The sequence below is a fragment of the Ambystoma mexicanum genome, chromosome 12 (genome assembly GCF_040938575.1).
Source record: "Ambystoma mexicanum isolate Mex_15411 chromosome 12, UKY_AmexF1_1, whole genome shotgun sequence".
NCBI classification, from domain to species: Eukaryota; Metazoa; Chordata; class Amphibia; order Caudata; family Ambystomatidae; genus Ambystoma; species Ambystoma mexicanum.
Genome location: NC_090936.1, coordinates 73,636,909 through 73,657,992, shown reverse-complemented (window position 1 = coordinate 73,657,992; position 21,084 = coordinate 73,636,909). Strand labels below are relative to the sequence as shown.

General features: G+C 42.9%; 1 protein-coding gene across 2 annotated transcripts in view; it reads left to right on the top strand.

Moving 5' to 3' along the window:
• The window catches only part of PPHLN1 (periphilin 1), a 401,076-nt gene that overhangs the window by 25,515 nt on the left and 354,477 nt on the right, over positions 1-21,084 (top strand). For both annotated transcript variants that reach the window (XM_069628026.1, XM_069628027.1), the window contains exons 2-3: positions 3,584-3,755; positions 12,143-12,232. In XM_069628026.1, coding sequence (XP_069484127.1) covers position 12,232 — 1 coding nt within the window. In that variant the 5' untranslated portion in view covers positions 3,584-3,755; positions 12,143-12,231. The remainder of the gene's footprint in view (positions 1-3,583; positions 3,756-12,142; positions 12,233-21,084) is intronic.

Below are 21,084 nucleotides of genomic sequence, written 5' to 3'. Positions count from 1 at the left end.
CAGTGTGATGATCTTATGGCTGCTCTCTTCTTCACAAGATGGAGGGTGGGGATTGAAGGTGGCTTCAAGGCCTTTTCCACTCTTAATGTCCCCTTTATACATTGCCTGGTGCCACTGGTCAGGATCACAAGCTGCCACGCTATTACAGTCTATGCTGAGCGCCCTCCTGATTTTACTGTCCTTGTTTTATCATCATTAGCCTCCTGGTTGATATCCAGGAATTGATTAATTTCCCGAATCAGAAAATAAGCCTCCCCGTGATTTCTGTCCGACCCAGTGGCTGACTGTTTTGTGAACAAATGCAGAGATCAGGACCTGCACATGTTGGGCTCACCGCCAGCTGCCGTTTGACTGACAGGATTTTCGGTTTTGTTTTCACTTCCACTTTGGGGTAGGGCAACGCCAAATCAAGCAGGCCAGCAATCGTTTCACAGAGTACATATGTTCTCACTTGGTCTCCCATTGATGCAAACTGCCTCTCTGACACCTACTGCGCCTCGCCAAAGTCCTTGCAAGACTCAAAACTCCTCCGCTCTTTCCCCTGCAGGCTAAAATAATGTGTGTGTGTAAGATTTATGGCCATAGAGGTGTTAGCATTGTTTCCAGATTTTACTCCAATCAGATTCCCATAGTATAGAGTTTAGCAATGACGTCATTGGGTTGATTAAGGATAGAATACAATTTGGATGCTGGTAGAGCGAGATCATTCAATATATTTCGAAGGAGCTTTTTGGGAGTAATTGGGGGGGTGGCTTTGGAAATCAGTTTTGTAAGACTAGTATATGTTTTAAAATATTCATTCAAATTGAATCGGTGCAAATTTAATGTAAAGGCATAGGCAAGTTGTTATCGAATATATGTGACACTAGAAAGATTCCTGCTGAGTACGAATTGTGTTAGATGTTGTGCATAGGTTTAAACAGGAAGGCTTTATTAAATCACAAAAAGGTTCTAGTGGAGTCTTGGGTAGTAGAAGAGGTTACAATTAAGCAATTATGTGCCTGTTTGAAGGAACAGAGGAGTGGCTGCTTTTTAACACCGGGCCATGAGGAGGTTCTGAGAAAGGGATAGAAGGATATAGGTGCTATAAGTTTAGATTCTGAAATAATCCAAGAGGGGGCATTATTGAATTGAGGTTCATAAGTTAAGAATGGGGCAATTTATCGCAGTAAAAAGGATTTCTGATATTCAAGAAAGTCTGGGAAATTCACTCTACCAGAATATTTACAGGATTTCAGTTTTCTGGAGGCTTTATTTTTCCAAAGGAAACTGATTAGGAAAGAGTTTGGCAATAATAGCGGTATCATGGAAAGATAGTAAAGAAAAATAGACCTGAGAGTCATTCTGATAGATTCTACCCCACCAGCAGATGAACAATGGGGACCATTGATTGATGAAAGAATTAATTTTGTCAGTTATTTCATTCTGATTTAAGCTTAAGGTAGACACAATGTCTTTAGCAATAGGGATTCCTAAGTATTTCATAGAAGTGCACCACTTGATACCAAAAAGAGGAGTGTCGGACAAAACACAGGAATTAGTTGGGGAAGAATTTCTGATTTGTCATCATTTAATTTGTATCCTGAAACGCATGCAAATTGGTCAATAGTAGACATAAGTGCCGGAAGAGAATTATCTGGGTCTGAAAGGTAAATAAGATATCATAAGCAGAAAATGTAATAGAGAAATCTTTCATAATAATTGATGCTATTGTTGACAGAAATGCTTTGAAGAAGGGGTGCCAAAGCTAAAATAAAAACAAATGGAGATAACGGACGGCCTTGTCTGCTGCCAAGCGATATGGAAAATTAGTACCCGGCGAGAGTCAAGCAGAATGCAACACGCATTCTGATAGGCTCTCGCCGGGTCCTTACCCGGCCGAGAATCCTTCGATACTCGGCTGGGATTCCAGCTGCTTTGTCCTGGGCGGGGGGCCATCCCCGCTCCGAGCCGCCACACGGCTGAGAGGCTTCCTTCGTCCCCCGCGGGGGACACGGGTAAGCTTTTTTTTTTTTTCTTCCCTTCCCTCCCTCCTCCCTGCCCTCCCCACCCCACTTACCTGCTAGCTCCTGCGTCCCCGGTGGCGGATGATGGCAGCCTCCAGCAGTGTGGAGACGCGGAGCGGGGCCATCCCTGCTCCGTGCCTCCACACGGCTGGAAGCTTCCATCATCCCCCGCCGGGAACGCAGGTACGTATCTTTTATTTCTTTTTTTAAAAAATGTTCTTCCCCTCCCTCCCAATCCCACTTATCTTCTGCTTATTTTTCTTTTTCGGGAGCGGACGCGCTGGGAACACTCGTGTTCCCAGCGCGAACACTCGTGTTCCCAGCGCGTCTGCTCCCGATGGCCGGCATGGAAAGGGAAAACAGACTCTGCTCCTGTACTCCTCCCTGCCACCCGACCTCCACATGCTTTGACGCTTTTCCACTGCATTTTGTGCTTTTTTTTTTCACTTCACAAGTAAATAGATGGAAGTTGAGATGAGAGGGGGCGGGTGGCTGGAAGGTCGGAATGAGTCTCGAATGATTGGAGTAATCTGGTAATGCTGAGAGAATTGTAACCTGAGGTATTTTGACTGGTGGTCGAGATCTTGGTTTTGAAAAAAGGGCCAGGTCATTTGATGTACTAAAAGCTTAGAGAGTTCTGTAAATACCGTAACTAGCTTTTTTGTAGGCTTCTTGGCATTAGAACGTTTTGTGGAGTAACCATGCCTTTAGGCTTGGCTCTCAGAGGCCCAGTAAGGCTGTGGCGGGGCAGTTATATGCTTTGCCTCGATGGCGGGATTCCATCCATTGTCTTTACAGTGCATATACTTCCTCTTGAGGTTTGGTTGGCCATGGTTAAACTATTTTGCTGTAAATTGCTTTCAGCTTTGTCTAATTATCTTGAGCGCATTGGTTTTAAAACGTCAAGTTGTTAGCTACTAGCCAGGTATCGGTAGTGAATTGCCCCTCTAACCCCCCTCCAACCCCCCAGCATGGGAATCATACTATACACTTATGTCCATTTTATATATGGTTTAAAATGCCTTCATGGTGTGTCCTAATGCTCATTTAAGCACATTCCCAAACGCCCACACTGAATGTCACACAGGCATGTTTTTATGGCACCAATTAGAGGGGTGCTTCAAAAGTGCAGCTTGGTAGTACTAACCTGGCTCTTCCTACGAGAAAGAGCTAAATAGCTCCCAGCTCCAGGCAATTTCAAACCCTGAAGTCGGGATCAGATGGTGGGTAGACCAAGGAGGATCATGCTGCGGTTGTAATTGCTGGTGGTGTGTAGGGCATTGAAAGTAGTGCTATGAAATGGGAAAATGTGATCTTTTTGAGAGCTACTAATGCAAAGTCAATGACTGGAGCACTGCTGCCAGCCCGGTTTTCCGTACCTGTGCTTAGACTGCAAAAGCCTAGAGTCACTGCATTAGAAAATACAGGATTGCAGCTCACTTCAAGCCTTGATTCATTAAGGCAAGCCGGACATGTTTTTTTGAGATAATCCAATGTGCTAAGTTTATTGCGTATATCACTGCAGATCTGGTGTTCGTTGACAGGCAGTTTATGCGAGGTCTCTGCTCTTTTGACAGGTTGTGAAGTGGGAGGCAGACCTATTAGATGGAATGCAACGTGGACAAACTGGGATCAAAATAAGGATTTGATTAGCAGGAGCTAAAAGCGTCCCCTAGGTATCCGGCATCACATTGTAAGCAGGAGCTACCTCTGGGGCGCCAGGAGCTATTCTACAGCGTGACAACAAATGTAAGTCCCACATGTGATGCAGGCTATAATTGTGTGTCAATCATCTTTGAACAGTAATGCTTTAAATGTTTGCTATCAGTTTTATGCTCATTTACAAACCTTTCGAAACACACTTTCTTTCACATACTGGTATGTTTGTATGGCACCATTTGGCCTAAGAAGCCAAATGTAACTCTGGGTAGATGTTGGTGTCAAGGCAACCCGGCTCCCTATGGATACCAGGAGCTAAATGTTTCCCAGCAATTTCGAACCCTGGATGATGTTTGCTTTGGTAATATGGTAAGAGGTAGGTTGAAGGCAAGGCAAAGAGTTGAGTAATACAAGCGGTTGGCAGAGTTTGAGAAGGGAAGAAAACAGTTTGCTGTAGAAGGCCATGCCAGGTCATAGATGTGTGGAAGCAGGTGCAAGTCTTAATTTCCAAGAGTAGGAAAGAAGACGAGGTTCCATGCAGGGTAAGATTGGAGTCATACGGGTGTCTCTACTGTAGGCAGGCTGGGTCCTGCAGTACGGTCTGTAATAACAGCATAGCTTGTTGAATTAACGTAGAGATGGCGCATCTGTTTGTGGAAGATGAAATTGTATGTTAGTTTCTAGGTCAAGGTCTTTGATTTTTATATTTAGGGACTTTCAGGTCCTGAGCAACACCATTCTGATGGCAGGGCAGAAGCTGTAGATGCAAGTTTCAGTGGACTGTTCCAGCATTTTAAATACACTGAGGGAATGTAAAAGCTAAATATTCAGGATGATGATATTGTCAAAGCAGGAGAAATGCATTGCAATTGGTGGTTAAGCAATGGTTGTAGAGTCGATTCTTGGGACAAACTGAATCGGACTGACTGTTGGAGCATGCTATTCAACATGGAAACCACAATTGGGTTTTAATGCTTCTTCCCACTGCCACAATCAAATAGCTGTTCACCTAGACGCCCACTCTTTTGCGAGCATGAGGAGTTTCATATGCTCGTCAGCAACTGTTATCGTGGCACTTGAAACTCACCCACCTACAGGAACATGAGAATCTGGACGATATGGGGTCTGGGTGCTCTCGGCACCAACCTCTTGTCTGCATTACTGCAGTTTACACAAATCCTTGCATCCAGCCTTACCTAATAGGATCTTGAGTTATTGCCAAGCTACCATTCCCCTAGCAAGTACTGGTACGAGGAAAAATAGGAATGACCTAAGTGAAGATCCCTTTCCTAGTACTGTGACAAAGAAAAACTCCATTGACTCGCACGGGAACCACAAGATCAGTACTGTGACGTGGGAGAAGTGCAGAGGTGTGAAGAATGTCTACGGGAACCACATTGAGCAGTCTTGTGGTTGTTGACTTCCTATTGGTCCAACAGTAATAGAAATGGAGAAGGGAATCCAGGAAGTGTGGACAATCCCTACCTCAAGGAACCAGGCACAGAGAAGCTGTGCTTTACTAAGAAGGGGCTGTGGACCAGTGTGCCCTCCAGACAGACGAGGCAACTTTGCCAGCCGGCAAGGGAAGGAGAGCCGTCCTCCATGGAGGAAACCCAGGATGGCTCAACCGGGCGAATGAGCTACCGTGCACGTAGGCAAATGGGAGCACAAAGGTAGTCCAGTATGAAGGGACTATGTCGACGACTGCCCAAGAAGCCCTCCAGGGCGTCCCAAGCTCCAGGGAGCTGCTGCAGACCCAAACCGCAGCTCGAGAAGGAAGCAGTGACTGGTGGAGCAACAGCTGACGAGACAAGATACCTGAACGGGGCTGGGGACAGAAAGCATAGACCGAGGAAGAAGGAGAACCGGCAGAGCCGCTGCCGAACTGAGAGAGCACCCAAACAGTACTGGAGCCTCACAGCAGAGCACTGCTGCTCAGAAGACGCAAACCATACAAACAGGTACATGGGCAGACCGAGAGGTGCTAGAGGTCCGGGAGGAATCTGAGAACAACTTCAGAGCACGAGATAAGTGGGTCTAGAACCCTGGGAGTAACTGAGAGAAAGTATTGTTTGCTTGGCAGGAGAGTAAAGCAATCGGTCAACATGCATTACTGCAAGTCTGGGACACTCACCCATATGAAGGTCTAGGAACAAGGTGAAGTTCATACAAGAAAACACGGGGTCTGAGACCCAGTGAGTTAACAGGGAAGATACTAACAGAGAGGAGTCATTATAATTTCCTGGGTATGTTTGGCCGGAGAGTGAACCAGACATAAACCCTGCGTGAACAAGTAAGAAGAGTTTACCAGAAAGTTGGGAACTTTAATTGTACATCTTTTGACCTTGGAAAGGAGCAAAAACCATAGTCATTGGAATATAAAATTTTGGAACCCTTTTTTTTGTTGTTTGACAACCCGAGACATTGGGAACTTTCTGTTGGCAAGAACTGTCATCACTTTAGTTATGAATATAACATTCTTGCACATTAGATTCGTTTTGGGATCAGGAGCAGGGTTTTTGGACACAACAGTTGACATCCTGACATTTTCTTTAGATTTCTTTGAGGCAGTGAAACCACTTTTAGTTTTAGGGACAGAGGCTGTTTGTTCCAACCCTTATACTGGTTAATCAAAGTTTATAACCAAAACTATTTTGTGTCTGAGCCTTACCTGCACCCTTAACAGTTCATAAAAAAGGTGAATATTCCCACTGAAGTCCGATATGAACAAACTCTACTGCAATCCTCGTTTTCTATGTTTCTCTTGAGCTTGTGGATATCATTGGGGATATTCAGTATTATGTACAAGGGAGAAGCTGAGAGCAATTGGCTCAGATGGTTGTGTAAAAGCCTGGCACATTTATCTGTATTACAATCAATTGTCCTCATTTGGTACAGAAAACCCCAAGGCTTAACTCTGGAGCAATACATTTACATTGTAGATGTTTAATCAAAAATGACCAAGTTTTGTTTACAGTTCATGTGAAAGAAACCATTCGATGGTACATACAGCAGCAAACATTGTCCCTAGAAACTCAACCCAAAATTCAATCAACATCACTTGCATTACATCCAGACATACCATATACAAAAAAAACACTACCATAACGTACGGGGCACATGAGATACAAACAAGGCAAGGTGTGAAGGGTCACACCCACAATTCCCTAACTAAAACAATGAGACAAAATTATGAATACATGTAGCCAAGGTGAGACCAATTTGTGTGGATTGTGGTGTTTTCTGGCTACTTCAAAAACACCTACTGGTTTCGACGTTAAACGTTTAGTTGCAACATCTACATCAGGGGAGAGAATAATAATCGATTAAATTCGGGCCATAAAGTTCAAGGAGGCCTAAAGCCTAGATGGATGGCTCAAGTCAAAAAGCATAAAGCAAAGCACACTGCCAACCGGCTTGTGCATACTGCTGGGCTGAAATGGGGGCGGTCCACTCAAGTTCACACACCGTGTTACAGGAGCGAAGAGTAGCCTTCAGCTAGGCAAAACAAATCTGCAGCGAAAATCAAGTGGGCAAAAGAACTAGCAAGCCTGGAGTTCTAACAAGGTACATTCAGTGATGGGCTGTTGCTGGGTGTTGCAACAGTTCCCAAAATTAAAGGTGCATCCAAATACAATAGGCGCTGTGTCACAGATAATTGAACACGAGGAGGTACAGAACAGACACTTTGTAAGACTTTACATTGTTGCTTTTATGAGAGGTGATTCCCCTGTGCCCCTGTTTTCTGGGTGCAGGAGTAGTGTTCAATTTCAAATTACAATCTACGTGCAAGTCCTAAAAAGTCGCTCGACCCCTCAATTCTCCTTTAAACACAGCACACAACTTCTTACTCACAAAGTGAATTATCACTAGCCAATGGCTATTAGCGAATGCTAATTGAGGCCTTTTCTCCTCACAATGAGGCAACAGTGTAGAAGAAGAAGAAGAAGAAGAATTTTGCATGATGGTATTTTTTGCTAGGTGTAATTTTGTTAAATGGATTCTTCAAGTCTTGAAAGCATGACCTTGCTAAAGTGGGGGAGACGGGAAAAGTTTAGGGTTAACCAGGCCTGCAAACACAAAGGTGGCAAAGGTTTGGGTCCAGATGTCTCAGTCAGTGTTTATTCTAAGCAGACGTCTCTTTGGTGGTAGTCGATGCAGGGGATGTTAGAAAATATATAAATCGTAAATATACTGAACACTGTGATTTTTATTTTTACTAGCAAGAGTTATTGGATTCAGTATAAATAAGAAACACCAATTAGAAGCAAACATAATTCTGGATAAAAATTCAGCAGTAAAACATTGACGAGATTGGCAATGAATTGACATATCCTTCCCAATTATCTCATTCATTTCGTTATTCTACCTCAATTCTATTTTCTAACTAATATCAATATTTGTATTCTCTTCTTAATCTTATTTGCCTGAAATAATTAATGTGATCTTTAAATGTTGACATGTCCTTAAGATCTAGTCTATTCACATCATAATATGTTTCTTTTTTGCTTTACTGACCTTGCAGTGTTGGTCTTCTATAAGTTGTTTTCATTTTATTACAATATATTGCTGCATTATTCACTCCTCTATGAACTCATTACCCATCCTTGGTGCTCAGTGTTTATTTAGTTTCCGTTTGTGTTAGTTGAATCAAACCCAAATTATCCTGTTAGTTGCGGTAGTGTCATTACTTATTTACTAGAATATTCCTATACCTTTTTATCAGGTAAACCTATATTCTAATTTGTCTCATTATAGAAGCGCAGTTTACCGGACAGGTTTTTCTGAAATGGCTGTTTTTTGGCATATCTTGCCATGTGTTAGCTGGCGTTCGGCCACCATTTTGGAGTTTATTTTTATTATTTTTTTTTTATACGTACCCCAAACTTAAAAAAGGGTACATCTGTTGGTGTTAGTTGAGACGCAGCCATTTTGGCATATCAATACTTGTACTAAACATAAAGGAAAGACTCTTCAGTTTGCACAGGGGCCATCTTTCAATGCGTGTTCACATTGGTATATGTATATTGCACTATCCGTCCCAATATAATTGAGCCTAATCATCTCGTTTTACGTGATTCCTGTTGTATACTTGGACTACTGTTTATCTATTCTAAAACAGGCATTACATAAGTATATCCATTTTATTGTAACCTTTGTATAAACTGTGAGCATACTGTTCTTTGCCAACTGATATTTCTATGACCGTCTTTATTGTACTTTTACTTTGTAATTCAGTCTTTGTGACGCAAACTATCCCACTTTAAATCATATCTTGAGCTTTGTTTTAGCTATCATTTAAGTATCAGTTACTCTGGTCAAATAATTACCTTTTTTTTAAATTAATTTCCACTGAGCCTTACTTCCATCAGTTGAAAATAAGCACAGAAGTGCCACTGATTGCATCTCCAAAGCATTGTTGGCAATAGAAAATTACGCAAAGTAATTATTTTCTGTGTATTGCTGTTGGTCCAACAATTTCAGAAAAAGCACCTACTAGCACTTCACACATCAAACCTATGTAAGTGTTGTGTAATTAACAGATCCTTCTTCCAGAAATCTACTTAATTCATGTTCCCTATTTAAGCTTTCTTTAGTACTTCAAAGATCAAAAATCAATTTAGCTTCAAGATTCCAAAGTCCTTTCATTTTGTTGCCTCCTTTGGGATTGTTATGTAGTATCTTACACCATAAGAGGTTAATCCTGTTCCAGTCATGCTTTGGATGGGCTTTTATCCTAGGACAGACCAGAGGATATTCCACTTTGTTCATCCAAATTGAGTATGTCTCCTTACACACTTTTGGACCAGAAGCTAAAAGCAGCTCTGGGGTATCCAGCATTAGCCAGTGAGCAGGAGCTATCAAAGGGGAACAAGGAGCTAGTTCCACAGATCCAACTCTCACATAAGATGCAAACATAACAGTCTGACTATTACTTATGATCCCTTATGCTTTAAATATTGTTTAGACAAATGTGTATTTATAAATTGACCCGAACGCACAGAGTTAAATTCACATGGATGCGTTTGTTCGGCATCAGTTGGCCTGGGGAGCCAGAGCCTACAAGCAGGAACTAAATAGCTACCAGCTCCCCTCAATTTCAAACCTTGCATACTAAAGAACCCTATCGGTTTGGGTGTGAGCCATGTGCCACTAATAATCTTGTTTATTGGTGGCATGTAGCTTGAGCTAATTTTCTGCCACAAGGTTTCGACCTTGAAAGTAATGACTGGCGTGATCTATTTCACATTGCCTTTGACCAAATATAGAATAAACCAGTGTTTTCTTAGAATGTTACAGTATGTGCTGAATATTCTAGGATTAACATTATCGTTTCTTCTTTGTCTGTCTGAATTTTTCTTTTTAGCGACCAGTAAATCTTATCTATTCATCCTTTTAACTTCTTTTGTCTTCCCTATGTTCTTTCTTTAAATCTATTATGTATTGTGACTATTTTTGCCTCTAAAGCCTCACTGCAGGTAGTTTCTTGTAGCCCTTATTAGTTTACCCTTAGCAATATTTTAATGGTACTCTGTGCCCTCTGCTGGCATGTAGTAAAGTGTTAAACTCTGTGCGTTTCCTGATTGTCTTAGTTCTTATCCGATTGTTCTTCTCTTTAATTGAAAAATACATCTTTCTGACTAGCTGTACATGTTATTTTAAAATCATTCAGAGCAAGTGTGTACCGGTCCAATTGTTCAAGATTGCCCATCCATATCATTACTAACAGCCCCATCACGAGTTGGGAGGTATCACGACTAATCAAGGATACATGGGACAAAGGTATCGCTTGCAGCCTAGGCCCGAACAGGATAAGCTCGGTCTTGGCCGCATTCAGCTGAAACAGATTTTATTTTGCTATCCACTTGTCTTCCAGACAATGATTAACCTTAATGAAGGCCTCCTTCCTCGATGTTAACAATGTTAACGTTGATTGGTGTGATTTATTTATACATTTTATATAGCGCCGGTAAGCCCGCAGGCATCGGCACACACAGACAATAACACTTATATAACGGTACAAATTCCTACCTGAAAGTAATTTTCCTTAGTGAGCTATCATGCCCCAGTCCATTGGACTTTTTAAATTTAGGGCAGTTAATGAAGCCATGATCCTCTGATCTCAAACACCTTCCTGGCACATAAAATGAGATTTATTTCCTTCAGGTGCATTTCCTGATACACATCTATGCACTAGCGTCAGGTTTTTGAACTGGTTTCTATCTTCCATTGATGACCAGTGCAGATCTCTCCTATCTTTAGTTATATGGTCTCTTCTAGCTTTTTTCTTTACGATTCTCACTGCACTGTTTTGCAATACTTGGCACCTGGCTATGCAGCCCTTACTTGCGCCCCTCATGAGTGCATTACCATAGTCGAGTCTAGATAGAATTGTGGTTCTGGCTATGGTAGCACTATTGTCCTTGCTCAAGAATGGCCTAATAGACTTGACCAGTCAGAGGTAGTATTGACCGTTTTTTGAGAGCTAAGAGACCTGGGCCTTGGAACCCATTGAGGCTTCCAGCCATAGACCCAGGTTCTTCACCTTCTCGACCACTGTAATCGGGGAGCCTTTGATATTAATCGTCTTATACTCCTCACTGAGCTTTGCACTGGCTTGTGAGGAGCCAAAAATCGTCAGCTCAGTTTTATTCCTGTTAAGGCACATCCAGCTTTCCCTCATCCAGGCTTTAATGATGTTATAAAGAGATGCTACCTTGGTGGAGTCTTCAATGTAACACCCATGAGTTCCATCACCAGATGGGTGTCGTCTGCATAGTTAGTAAAATAAGCTCTGATCTTATCGAGCACTATGCAGAGACGGTGATAGACTTGCGCCCTGAGGGACGACGCACAGTATAGGTGTTTCCTCCGAGAAGGCCTCACCCCAGTGGAATTTTGATTTCCTCTCTGATAAGAATGAGACGACCCATCTGGTTGCTTAACAAGAGCAGTTGCCTACATTTTTCCAGGTCCATTGAAGCTGGTGGTGGTCCAGGAGGTCAAAAGCCGCACTAAGATCCAACAGAACCAGTAGACCAGTCTTATGCCTATCCGTGATACTCAACATCCGGGACTGTAAATCCAGTAAAGCAGTATCTGTACTGTGTGCTGGCGTAAAACCAGATTGTTGTACATGTAAGATGTCATTGGCTTCCACATATCTTTGGAGTTGTACTCTTGCAGCTTTATCTAGTACGTTTAGCAAAAAGTTGCAGTTCATTGGCCGCAAATTAATGTGATCCTTTTGATTGAGGCTGTTTTTTAATTTTTTTTTTTTTTTTATCAATGGTGTAATGGTTGCGGTCTTAATACTTTCAGGAACATTCCCGTTTCTAAAAGATGCGTTCACCATTCTAGTAAACAAGGATGCGAATGAGTAAAGTGAATTGAAAATATGTGTACGAAAAGTAGTAGGGAGAGTCTGGTGCCTTTTTTGGAGTTTAGTTTTCAACCCTTTTATTCCATGTTGGCAGGTGCTGGGCAGCATTCTTCTGCAGGAGCCACTGAAAATCAACACACATCTTCTGAGGTGCTTTGCATTCCCTCTCTACGTTCTCCATCTAGTAAGTATTTGTCTTTTCCCAAGTATTGCTTTCTTAATACATTGGTTTGCAACCTGTGAATGTATTCCATAAAAGTAATTGGATTTTGAACAGATTGTTACTAGCAGAGAAAATTAGTCCAGGCTGCACCCAAATGAACATTCTCGCGCTCTAGTAGAGTTCTTAAATCGGAGGTAAAAGAATTGTTAGTAGTAGCCAGACATAAGTCATTTGCCCCTTCAGTTCTCCACGTGCATGCAGAACACCATTTCTTGAGTCCGCCATCACTCACCATGTCGAGTGTAAAGTTTGAGGAATTGTTTATCTAATTTGACTGGTTTCATCCTTGATTGCCCTAATAGTCTTTGGCCTGAGAAGGGAAGAGGAGGGGGGATTAGACTCTACTTTATAATCCAGTGTTTGTTGTTATTGAGCAGTTTCATTAGAAATACAATCAGTTGAACTTGGAGGATTACAGACTGTCTACTCGCCATCCAAACTTAGCTGCTCATTCCTTTCCTAGATCTCAATGCCAAAAAAACAGATCTTTTTCTTTCCTTTCTCTACTGTCAATTCTGCAATTAGCACTCTGGTTTGTATTGCATCTCATTCCTCCATCTCCCTTGCATTACAATCTTTTATCTGGGCTCCGATTTTAATGTCTATTTGTTTTACTCTGTTGTCTTCAAATGTATGCAAGGTACGATGACAAACCTCCCACTGTGACAAAGACAAACCTTACTTCAACGTCCGCTCCAAAGAGTACAAGAAGGCAGTTATTCATGCGAAAGCTAAATCCTTTGAATCCAGGATCTCCGAAGCCAAATCTAATACAAAAGAAATCTTCATCTTCAGAGAATTAGAGACCACTACCCCTTCCCCGCAGAACCTCACAAAGGATAAAACATGGTGTGACGAAATCCAAGCAACTATGCTTAACAAGCTGAGCTCGCTCCAAACTAAAATACAAGCCACCAAAGACTCACTCCCCAACTCTCCTACCCCCACCCCTTCTCCCCTCACAGACTTTTCCCCGCTATTCTCATTCAAGTCCAAACAGGAGAAAGACATGATCAACATCATGAGATCCATAAAGCCATCTAACTGTAAGGCTGACTCCTGCCCTACTACAATCATCAAGGACTGTGCAAAACACGCTGGACCCCACCTCTCCAAACAACTACAGGCCCATCACCATGGTCCCATTCCTACTCAATATACTGGACAAAGCAGCCTACCTGCAGGTGCAACACTTCATTGAGGAAAACAAGCTCCTAGAACTACGCCAATCTGGTTTACGCCCTAGGCACGGGACTGAAACTTCCCTACTGGATCTAAAAAAACAGATGGATGATGCCAGAGACCTAGGTAAACCAGCCCTACTCCTACTCCTTGACCTCTCTGCAGGGTTTGACCTCGTAGACCACAGTGTCCTGTGCCACCACCTCTCCTCCACGACTAAATTCTCCCCTGACGCCACAGCATGGATGACCCCCCTTTCCTGCAAGGCCGCACCATGCAAGTATTCTCTGACACGGCCACCGCCTCGCCCACCATCATCCTATGCGGAGTACCCCAAGGATCCTGCCACTCCCTGATGTTTTACAACAGCTTTACTCGCCGTCTTTTCCTCATCCTTGATGCGCTGGGTATCTTACACCAATTATGCAGCCGATACCCAGATCCTCCTCATCCTCACAGGTAACTATGACACAGACTCCTCCTCCCTCAACACCATTCAGGCATGGATGGCAGCCAACGGCCTATGCCTCAACTCTGACAAGTCTGAACTCCTACTTGTGGGATCCCCTGATACGCTAAAAAACCTTAGCCACTTCACCATTGACTCTATTAAAATCCCAGTATCTGATGCAGTCAAAACCCTCAGTGTCTATCTGGACTCAAACCTATCTGTGAATAGACAAGTCAATGCAATTGCCTCTTCAGCTGCTTACCATGCTAAGCTCATTAACGAAGTTAGACCATTTCGATCCAAAGAGAACGGCACCAACATAGCCAGAGCCATTACTGGCTCGAGGCTAGACTATTGTAATGTAATTTTCTTAGGGACATCCACAAAAAATGTGGAAACGGTGATCCAGAACAAGGGAGCACATTACGGCTGCCAGAAAATCAGACCACTAGCTACCAATAAAAGAAACAATAATATTCAAGACATTGACACTGACCCACAAGTGTATCCACCTCTCTACCTTCACAAGGCCAACAAGAACACCCTACGCTAACATGCTCTGCATACCCATGGTAAAGAGAGCAAGAACATTTGGCGCCTTGCTCCTCGCACTGGAATGCCCTACCCCCTTCCATTCGGGGTGAGGCATCCTTCCTGGCTTCCCAAAAATCCATGAAAACGGCTCTCTTCGCCTGATACACACCATAATCACCTGCTCAGCTGGATAAGTTCAAATGTAAATGTAATTATAAATCGATTATGTTTTAATGTATCTATGTTCAAATGTATGTATAAATGCATTTTCCAGCTGTACCTACCCTGTAAGTAAGCTCCCCGCAAGTAACCGCGCCTCGATGCCCATGGGTTGCTGTGCACTTTACAAAAGTAATGTTTCTTTGTTTCTCGGGGCGCAGCTTTTTCGTAGCTGCCAGCACTCTGTAATAGGGTGCTCCCCAGTGTCGTTGCTACCTCTCCTGATTTGACAGCGTATGGCGTTGTCCTCTTTATTTTTGTTATCCCACGCTTGGTTTTGTCTGGAGTTCCTCTCCTCGGGGTACAGGTCCCTGGGTAGCATGTGTGCACCTGCTGTGAGCTGCCGTGTTTGCAGAGGAGGATACGGCTGGTGAGGTGCACTAGAAGCTGCCTTTTCAGCACGTTGTGGGGTATGTTCTTGCTCCCCAAAGTGAAGCTGTCCAGGTAGTGACGCCTAGGGGATTGTTGCCCGTGTTTTTCTTTCCTCTGCTTTGTGCCAGGCTGTTTTGTGAGACCCTTGGGGATGGGGGGGTCTTCCAATCTCGATCCAGTAAACCTTGTGGTAAACAAAAAAACCCAAAAAAGGCGACAGATGGAGGCTGTCGCCGCAGATGCATTTGTGTCTGTTCAGCTATGCTCTGCTAGGCAGTATCAGTGTGGGGACCGGGGGCCTCTAGCAAGGACTGCATTGGTACACAAATTCGACCCCTCGGGTCTTACTTCCTCAAGCTTGAAAGTGAAAAAAAGGTAATCTCTGGGGTTGCTGCCCTGTTAGTTTTAGGTGCCAGTTAAGAGATCGTTAGCTTCACTTTGGGCTGTGCTTGAGGTGACAGCGCGTTTCCTTGCATTTGCTATGTTGCCATATAGTTCAGGTAGCCACCTGTCAGCGCAAATATATATTTTCAGTGCGCGCCTGTGGAATGGAGCGGGAAATCGTTTCAGAGTGCACTCCGGGATGCGTGGTAGATCAATTCCAGAGCGCCTGTGTGCTGCATGGGTAAATTCGCCTTAGCCGCAGTGTGGAGAGCGCGCTCACCGCGAATGCTGCGCTCTCAGAGCCTCCGGTGTTGGCTATGAATTGCTGTCCATGGCTTGAGGAGGGGCCGCCAAGTGATTCTGTGTAAATATAGCAGGCACCAGCCACAGCTCTACACGATCGTATGTCTGAGGGCTCACTTGTAATATTTAACGAATGACCAGGGGGTCTGCCTCGTGGGTGCAACGGCCATAGTGAAGATCTGGTCGGGGAGATGGAGCGGGGGGTATCTGCGTGCACTGCTTTTCAAGCGCTACACTCTGTTTATGTCCTTCCCACTCTCCTTACTGGTTGCGCTTCTGCTCCCTCATTGCGGGGGTGCAATACGGAAGGGCGGACTGGTGTGCCCGCTTTCTTCCTCGACGGCAGTGAATTCACTCGCTATCTGCCATCTTGGCGCCCCAGGTGTTAGGAGCGGGCACTTCTTCGGGATCGTTCTCCTGGAGACAGTTGGCGGTTTTTAGTGAGCCTTCTCTGCAGGATGCCCAATATGGAACTTATGTTTAAAATGTTATAAATTTCCGTTTTCATGGTTATTTCAGTGTGTTCATGCCTGGAGAAGGAGACGCCGGATTAGGCTTCCATTGCGTCTGCGCCCCCTGGTGGTCTCTCCGGACAGACACATTTTGAATTCCAAAATAGAGGCAGTTACCCAAATGCCGGCCGCAGCTGAGACTGGAGGGGTGCTGAGTGCAACTTCAGTGGTTCACCTCCACAGGCCTCTGGATTCTCTGATGGCGACAGGCTTCTCTCTGGAGACGACTCAAGTGGGGCTGGGTAATCCCTAATATAGAAACATGACCTCCGCTGACACCGTAGTGCCAGTTCATAGCAATTTGGACTCAACAGAAACAGTGCTGAAGTCTCTTACTTCTGAATTACAATCCGATGAAGACATGATTACTCGGTCAAGACAATCCCGCCTTATCCGCTTCACCCCTAACAAATGTGTGTTCGTACCATGATGACGATTTACACTGCTGTAGTTACGCCGCCTCCCTTTTTAGTGCCGAGTTTGTTATCACAGTCGGCTGTGATGTTTTCAAAATCGGCTCATGAATCGAGTGTCTTGTCTCTCATTCACACAACCTACGTCGAGGAAAAAGAGGGAGGTCTAGAAAACTAAAAACCTCCTATCTGTAATGCTGTCCCGTTTGCTGAAATCACATTGAAAGCAATGAATCCAGCGTTGTATTCATTAGCCAAACGGTATGAATAACTTGATAAAAAATTTACCAAACATACCAATATGATGTTGAAAATGTTGAAAATGACACAATCAAACAGGGTTGTATGTGCTAAACAAGATGCCAGCACGGCAACGGATACTGTTTGACATCACTCCTTGCACAGACAATATAGTTACGCGAGAAAGCACGACTATCCATCAGATGAATCAATCAATCAATCAATCAAGCAAGTAAAGATGCTAAGACCAATATACCCGAAATCCATGTTACCGAATGTTTCGGATACGATAAAGCAAACATTGGGTCAGAGCAAAAATATAGTTGTTCTTGAAACTCAAACATACTGCCTTACAATCTGAATCTGGGACAATCCCACAATCACTAAAAAACAAAACCGCATTTTCCATTTTTTCAAAACAGAGAAAGGTAAACGAGTGATTTTCGGAATGTTCCAGAAATACAAGAATTTAAAACAAGCTGTCGCACACTCAAGGTCAAATTCTTGTCTTTTTTTTTACATTCCCTCACGTGGCCTAAAAATACTACACAAGCAGCGGGAGCAGCGGTCATAAAGTAAGCGAATCTAACTCGCAACAAAAAAATCATGAAACCTAGACAGACAAATGACGAGACTATAAAAAAATCTGCAACCATTAATTAATCTAATCAACGAAGTCGAAATATACCATAATAAGGATATACCAACAGTGATATTGGACAATACCAAAGATTTGATACCCAGACCTTCCACATCGAAGAGTATACCTCCACAAAAGGGAATCAGTACATTTAGATCCCTAATAGAAAGACGGAAAGACATAGCTAAATCGATTGCATTGCTTATAGCTCGTTCAGATATACAGCATGGCACTGGAGATGAAACTTGTACCAGAGACCCTACCAGATTACAACTTGGACTAACTAATTTTATCAAATCAGTTACTAAACCTGAAGTTCGGAATATTGCTGCATATCCCACGCAGCATAGAAAACTGATCTTTATTGTGAAAACGAAGTCCAAAAATTAGCATAATCTGATACTTCAATGTAGAGGTGGGTCCTTTCCCATGTACGACTTAAATAGAACTAGCATACTTAACATTGTGGGAGACGTCCCAATGCTACAAGATTTATGCTTAAGTGAAATTGGTCAGGGAAAGTTTATAACCGAGCAAGACACCTCAGTTAAACTCTGGTTGTCATCCAGGGGATACTTAGGAATTTAATGTGGCTGGCACGTGAAGATCTATACAATCTGTGTTTTACATTGATGGCATCAAGGGGGACGCACACTTATGATGTACGGAAGGACTCCAGTTTGAAAGATAACACTCCCAGTCCAGCCAATGGTCGACACTAAAAATAACATGCTCACAGACTCATAAAGATGTGCGATTGGAAGGACCCACTCTCTCTTCCTCTTCATGACAATTCTCAAATTAACAACCCAAGATGAACAAATGCCCTGTCGCACTCTGGCATCCTGGAACACGAGAGGCCATAAGAATTTATCCACGACAATTCTCAATCCCTTAAATTGCTATGATGATATAGCACTGCAAGAAATATGGCTCACTAATCCACCTATATGGGATCATTATATCTTGTCTCTGATACCGGCTCCAACCTAAGAGGCAGGCAGATGACCGGCTTTTTAGTTGCAGTAAGAGTATCACCAGGGCTTCAAATTGTACCTTGGGAATCGCCCAATATGTACCTTCAGTTGGAATATTGGAGAATTCAATCAAAAGACCCAACAATTGAATTTATAAACACCTATTGGAATCACGCAGCTATTGATAAGTTATTGGATGATATACAACTTTTATTAAATCTGATTGCAAACTAATCATCTATGAATTATACCATCATAGCTGGTGATCTCAATTTAAAGTGTCTACCAACACCAGGTGGCAAGCTGTCCATGCGGCAGCACGGTGGATCACTCGCTGTTATGGGAGCACAACAGCTTGTAATGGTCAATGGCGCTATGCCAGAAGACATCCCGCTGCAATGCACTTGGCATAGGGGCAACCAAAACGCTCTTATTGATTATATTTTTGTTGATCGTGATCTATTTGCTCAGTCGGACAAGTTTCAAGTAATAAAACAACATTATAGTGACCATGAGTTGCTATCTTTAAAGTGGACAATGTCTGTTCCAATAGTAACAGTCTCCTCAATCCTATACTCCATCACTTACCGTCTCCAATGGTCGGAATCGATTTAGGGGGACGCCATGCTCCTTGCATAGATTGATACAACAGATGAAGTATCCAGCTGACCTTCTTAGTCCGGAACTCATTTATTCCGATGGTTAATATGTAGCAGCGTTACAGACTTTTAAGATTGATAGATCCGGTCCATCTGAGTCGCAGCACAAACCTATAAATACATATGACCAGGAGTTACAAGACAAAAAGACAGGATACAGAGCGGAAAGGCGGTCCTAATTTCTTTGCATACAGATAATGGTAATAGCACCCTGAGGAAACTTAAATCCACTTATAAAAATTGGATAAAGACCAGAAAGGCGACCACGATACACACAGATGCCGTAGGTATGCTTAAAGCTCTGGCGTCCAAAAATTCAGCGTTGATCTGGGACTTGCTCAATAAAGCTAGCTGTAATACACGAACATCGGCACAAATAAATGCTGTTCTGGAAGAAGTTTGGACAAAGTACTATGGCTCTTTATATCCTGCCGCTCCCTGGACATGCCAATTTTTGAACAAATTGGAGGTACTCACTCTTATGTTTGGTTTGATATGCACAACATAGTATTCCATATATATAAATTAAGCACATTGCGTGCTCCAGGGATGGACTGTCTGTCAAATGCGACGCTTAAAATGCATACTGAACATGGGCAAAAATTCTATTCATCATCTTTTAGCAAGTGGTACATACAGGCCGAATTCCACTGTCATGGCAAAAATCAATCATCGTACCAATTTATAAAAAGGAGATTGTCAGAGTCCAGAGAATTATAGACCGGTTGCTTTGTTAGATGCCTCAGGCAAGGTCTTTGCACGCCTTGTAGTAAAATAATTCAATCAGTGGGTAATAGTAAATAATCTGTGATCCAGTTCAGACTGGGTTAGTAGCAGGCTTAGGGACTTCTGTAAACCTTTATGCATTACATGCAATTAAAACTCGTGAGCACGAGAAGAAACAATCAATTTATTTAGCATTTATTGACTTCTAAGCGGCGTTCGATTCAATATCAAGGAAACGACTAATGGTCAAGCTTGCTAAAGCAGCTTGTCCCCGCCACTTCATTCCATACTAATACAACTATTCAGATACGCCTAAGCTTGGATGGCAGATTATCAACCCCAATACCAACCTGTAGGGGACTTAAACAGGGATGCCTTTTGGCATCAACATTGTTTTTTATATATCAGATATACAACACCTTTTCTGTGCTACCCTCTCTAATTCTCCTAGGTTAGGTTGGTTTCCAATCCCCTGGTTGTTCTATGCCGATCTGGTTTTGTTGGAAAAGACTCCCAGGGACTTGCCCGCTTTATTCCTCTAATTGGCTAAATGCATCGAGAGAACCTTATTGACTGCAAATTTCACCAAGACCAAAATAATAAGTGCTTCTAGACATGTGATCAAAATCGATCACTATAAATGGCTGCTCCAAGAGAAACGTTTAGAAATTGTAGACTAGTAAAAGTACCTGGGTCTTAATATGAAAATCATCCATCTGAGCGACAATATCGTTAGGACATACAAAAGAAACTAAAACCGGCAGCCGCTCAAGCAAGTATTGGGCACGCCAAATATGGTAAGTGTTTTCTGTTGCCCATGCTTACCTTTTATAGACAAAATAGTTATATATGGCGCAGAGTCCTGTTCATGGGGCCAAGAGAAACTTTGGCTATATCTAGAACGTTTCTTTTGAAAAAAAAAGGCCTGAGGCTTCCTAAATGTGTACCCATGTGTATTTTGAAGTATGAACTCGGTTTACTGTCTTTGAATAGTATGTACATGTGGAGGATGCCTGTTTTATAGGGAATGCCTGTCGCCAAGCCGGTTCTCTGTTGAATGTTATATCCGTGTAGAAGGGTGAAACGGCTGACAAAATGATGACGATATAGAAAGCAAAGACGCAAGAGTTACTGTCTCTGGCTGGTGTAGTGACGAATTACTAAAACTAAATCCAACTAGAGCTAAAATGAAAGTAGCACA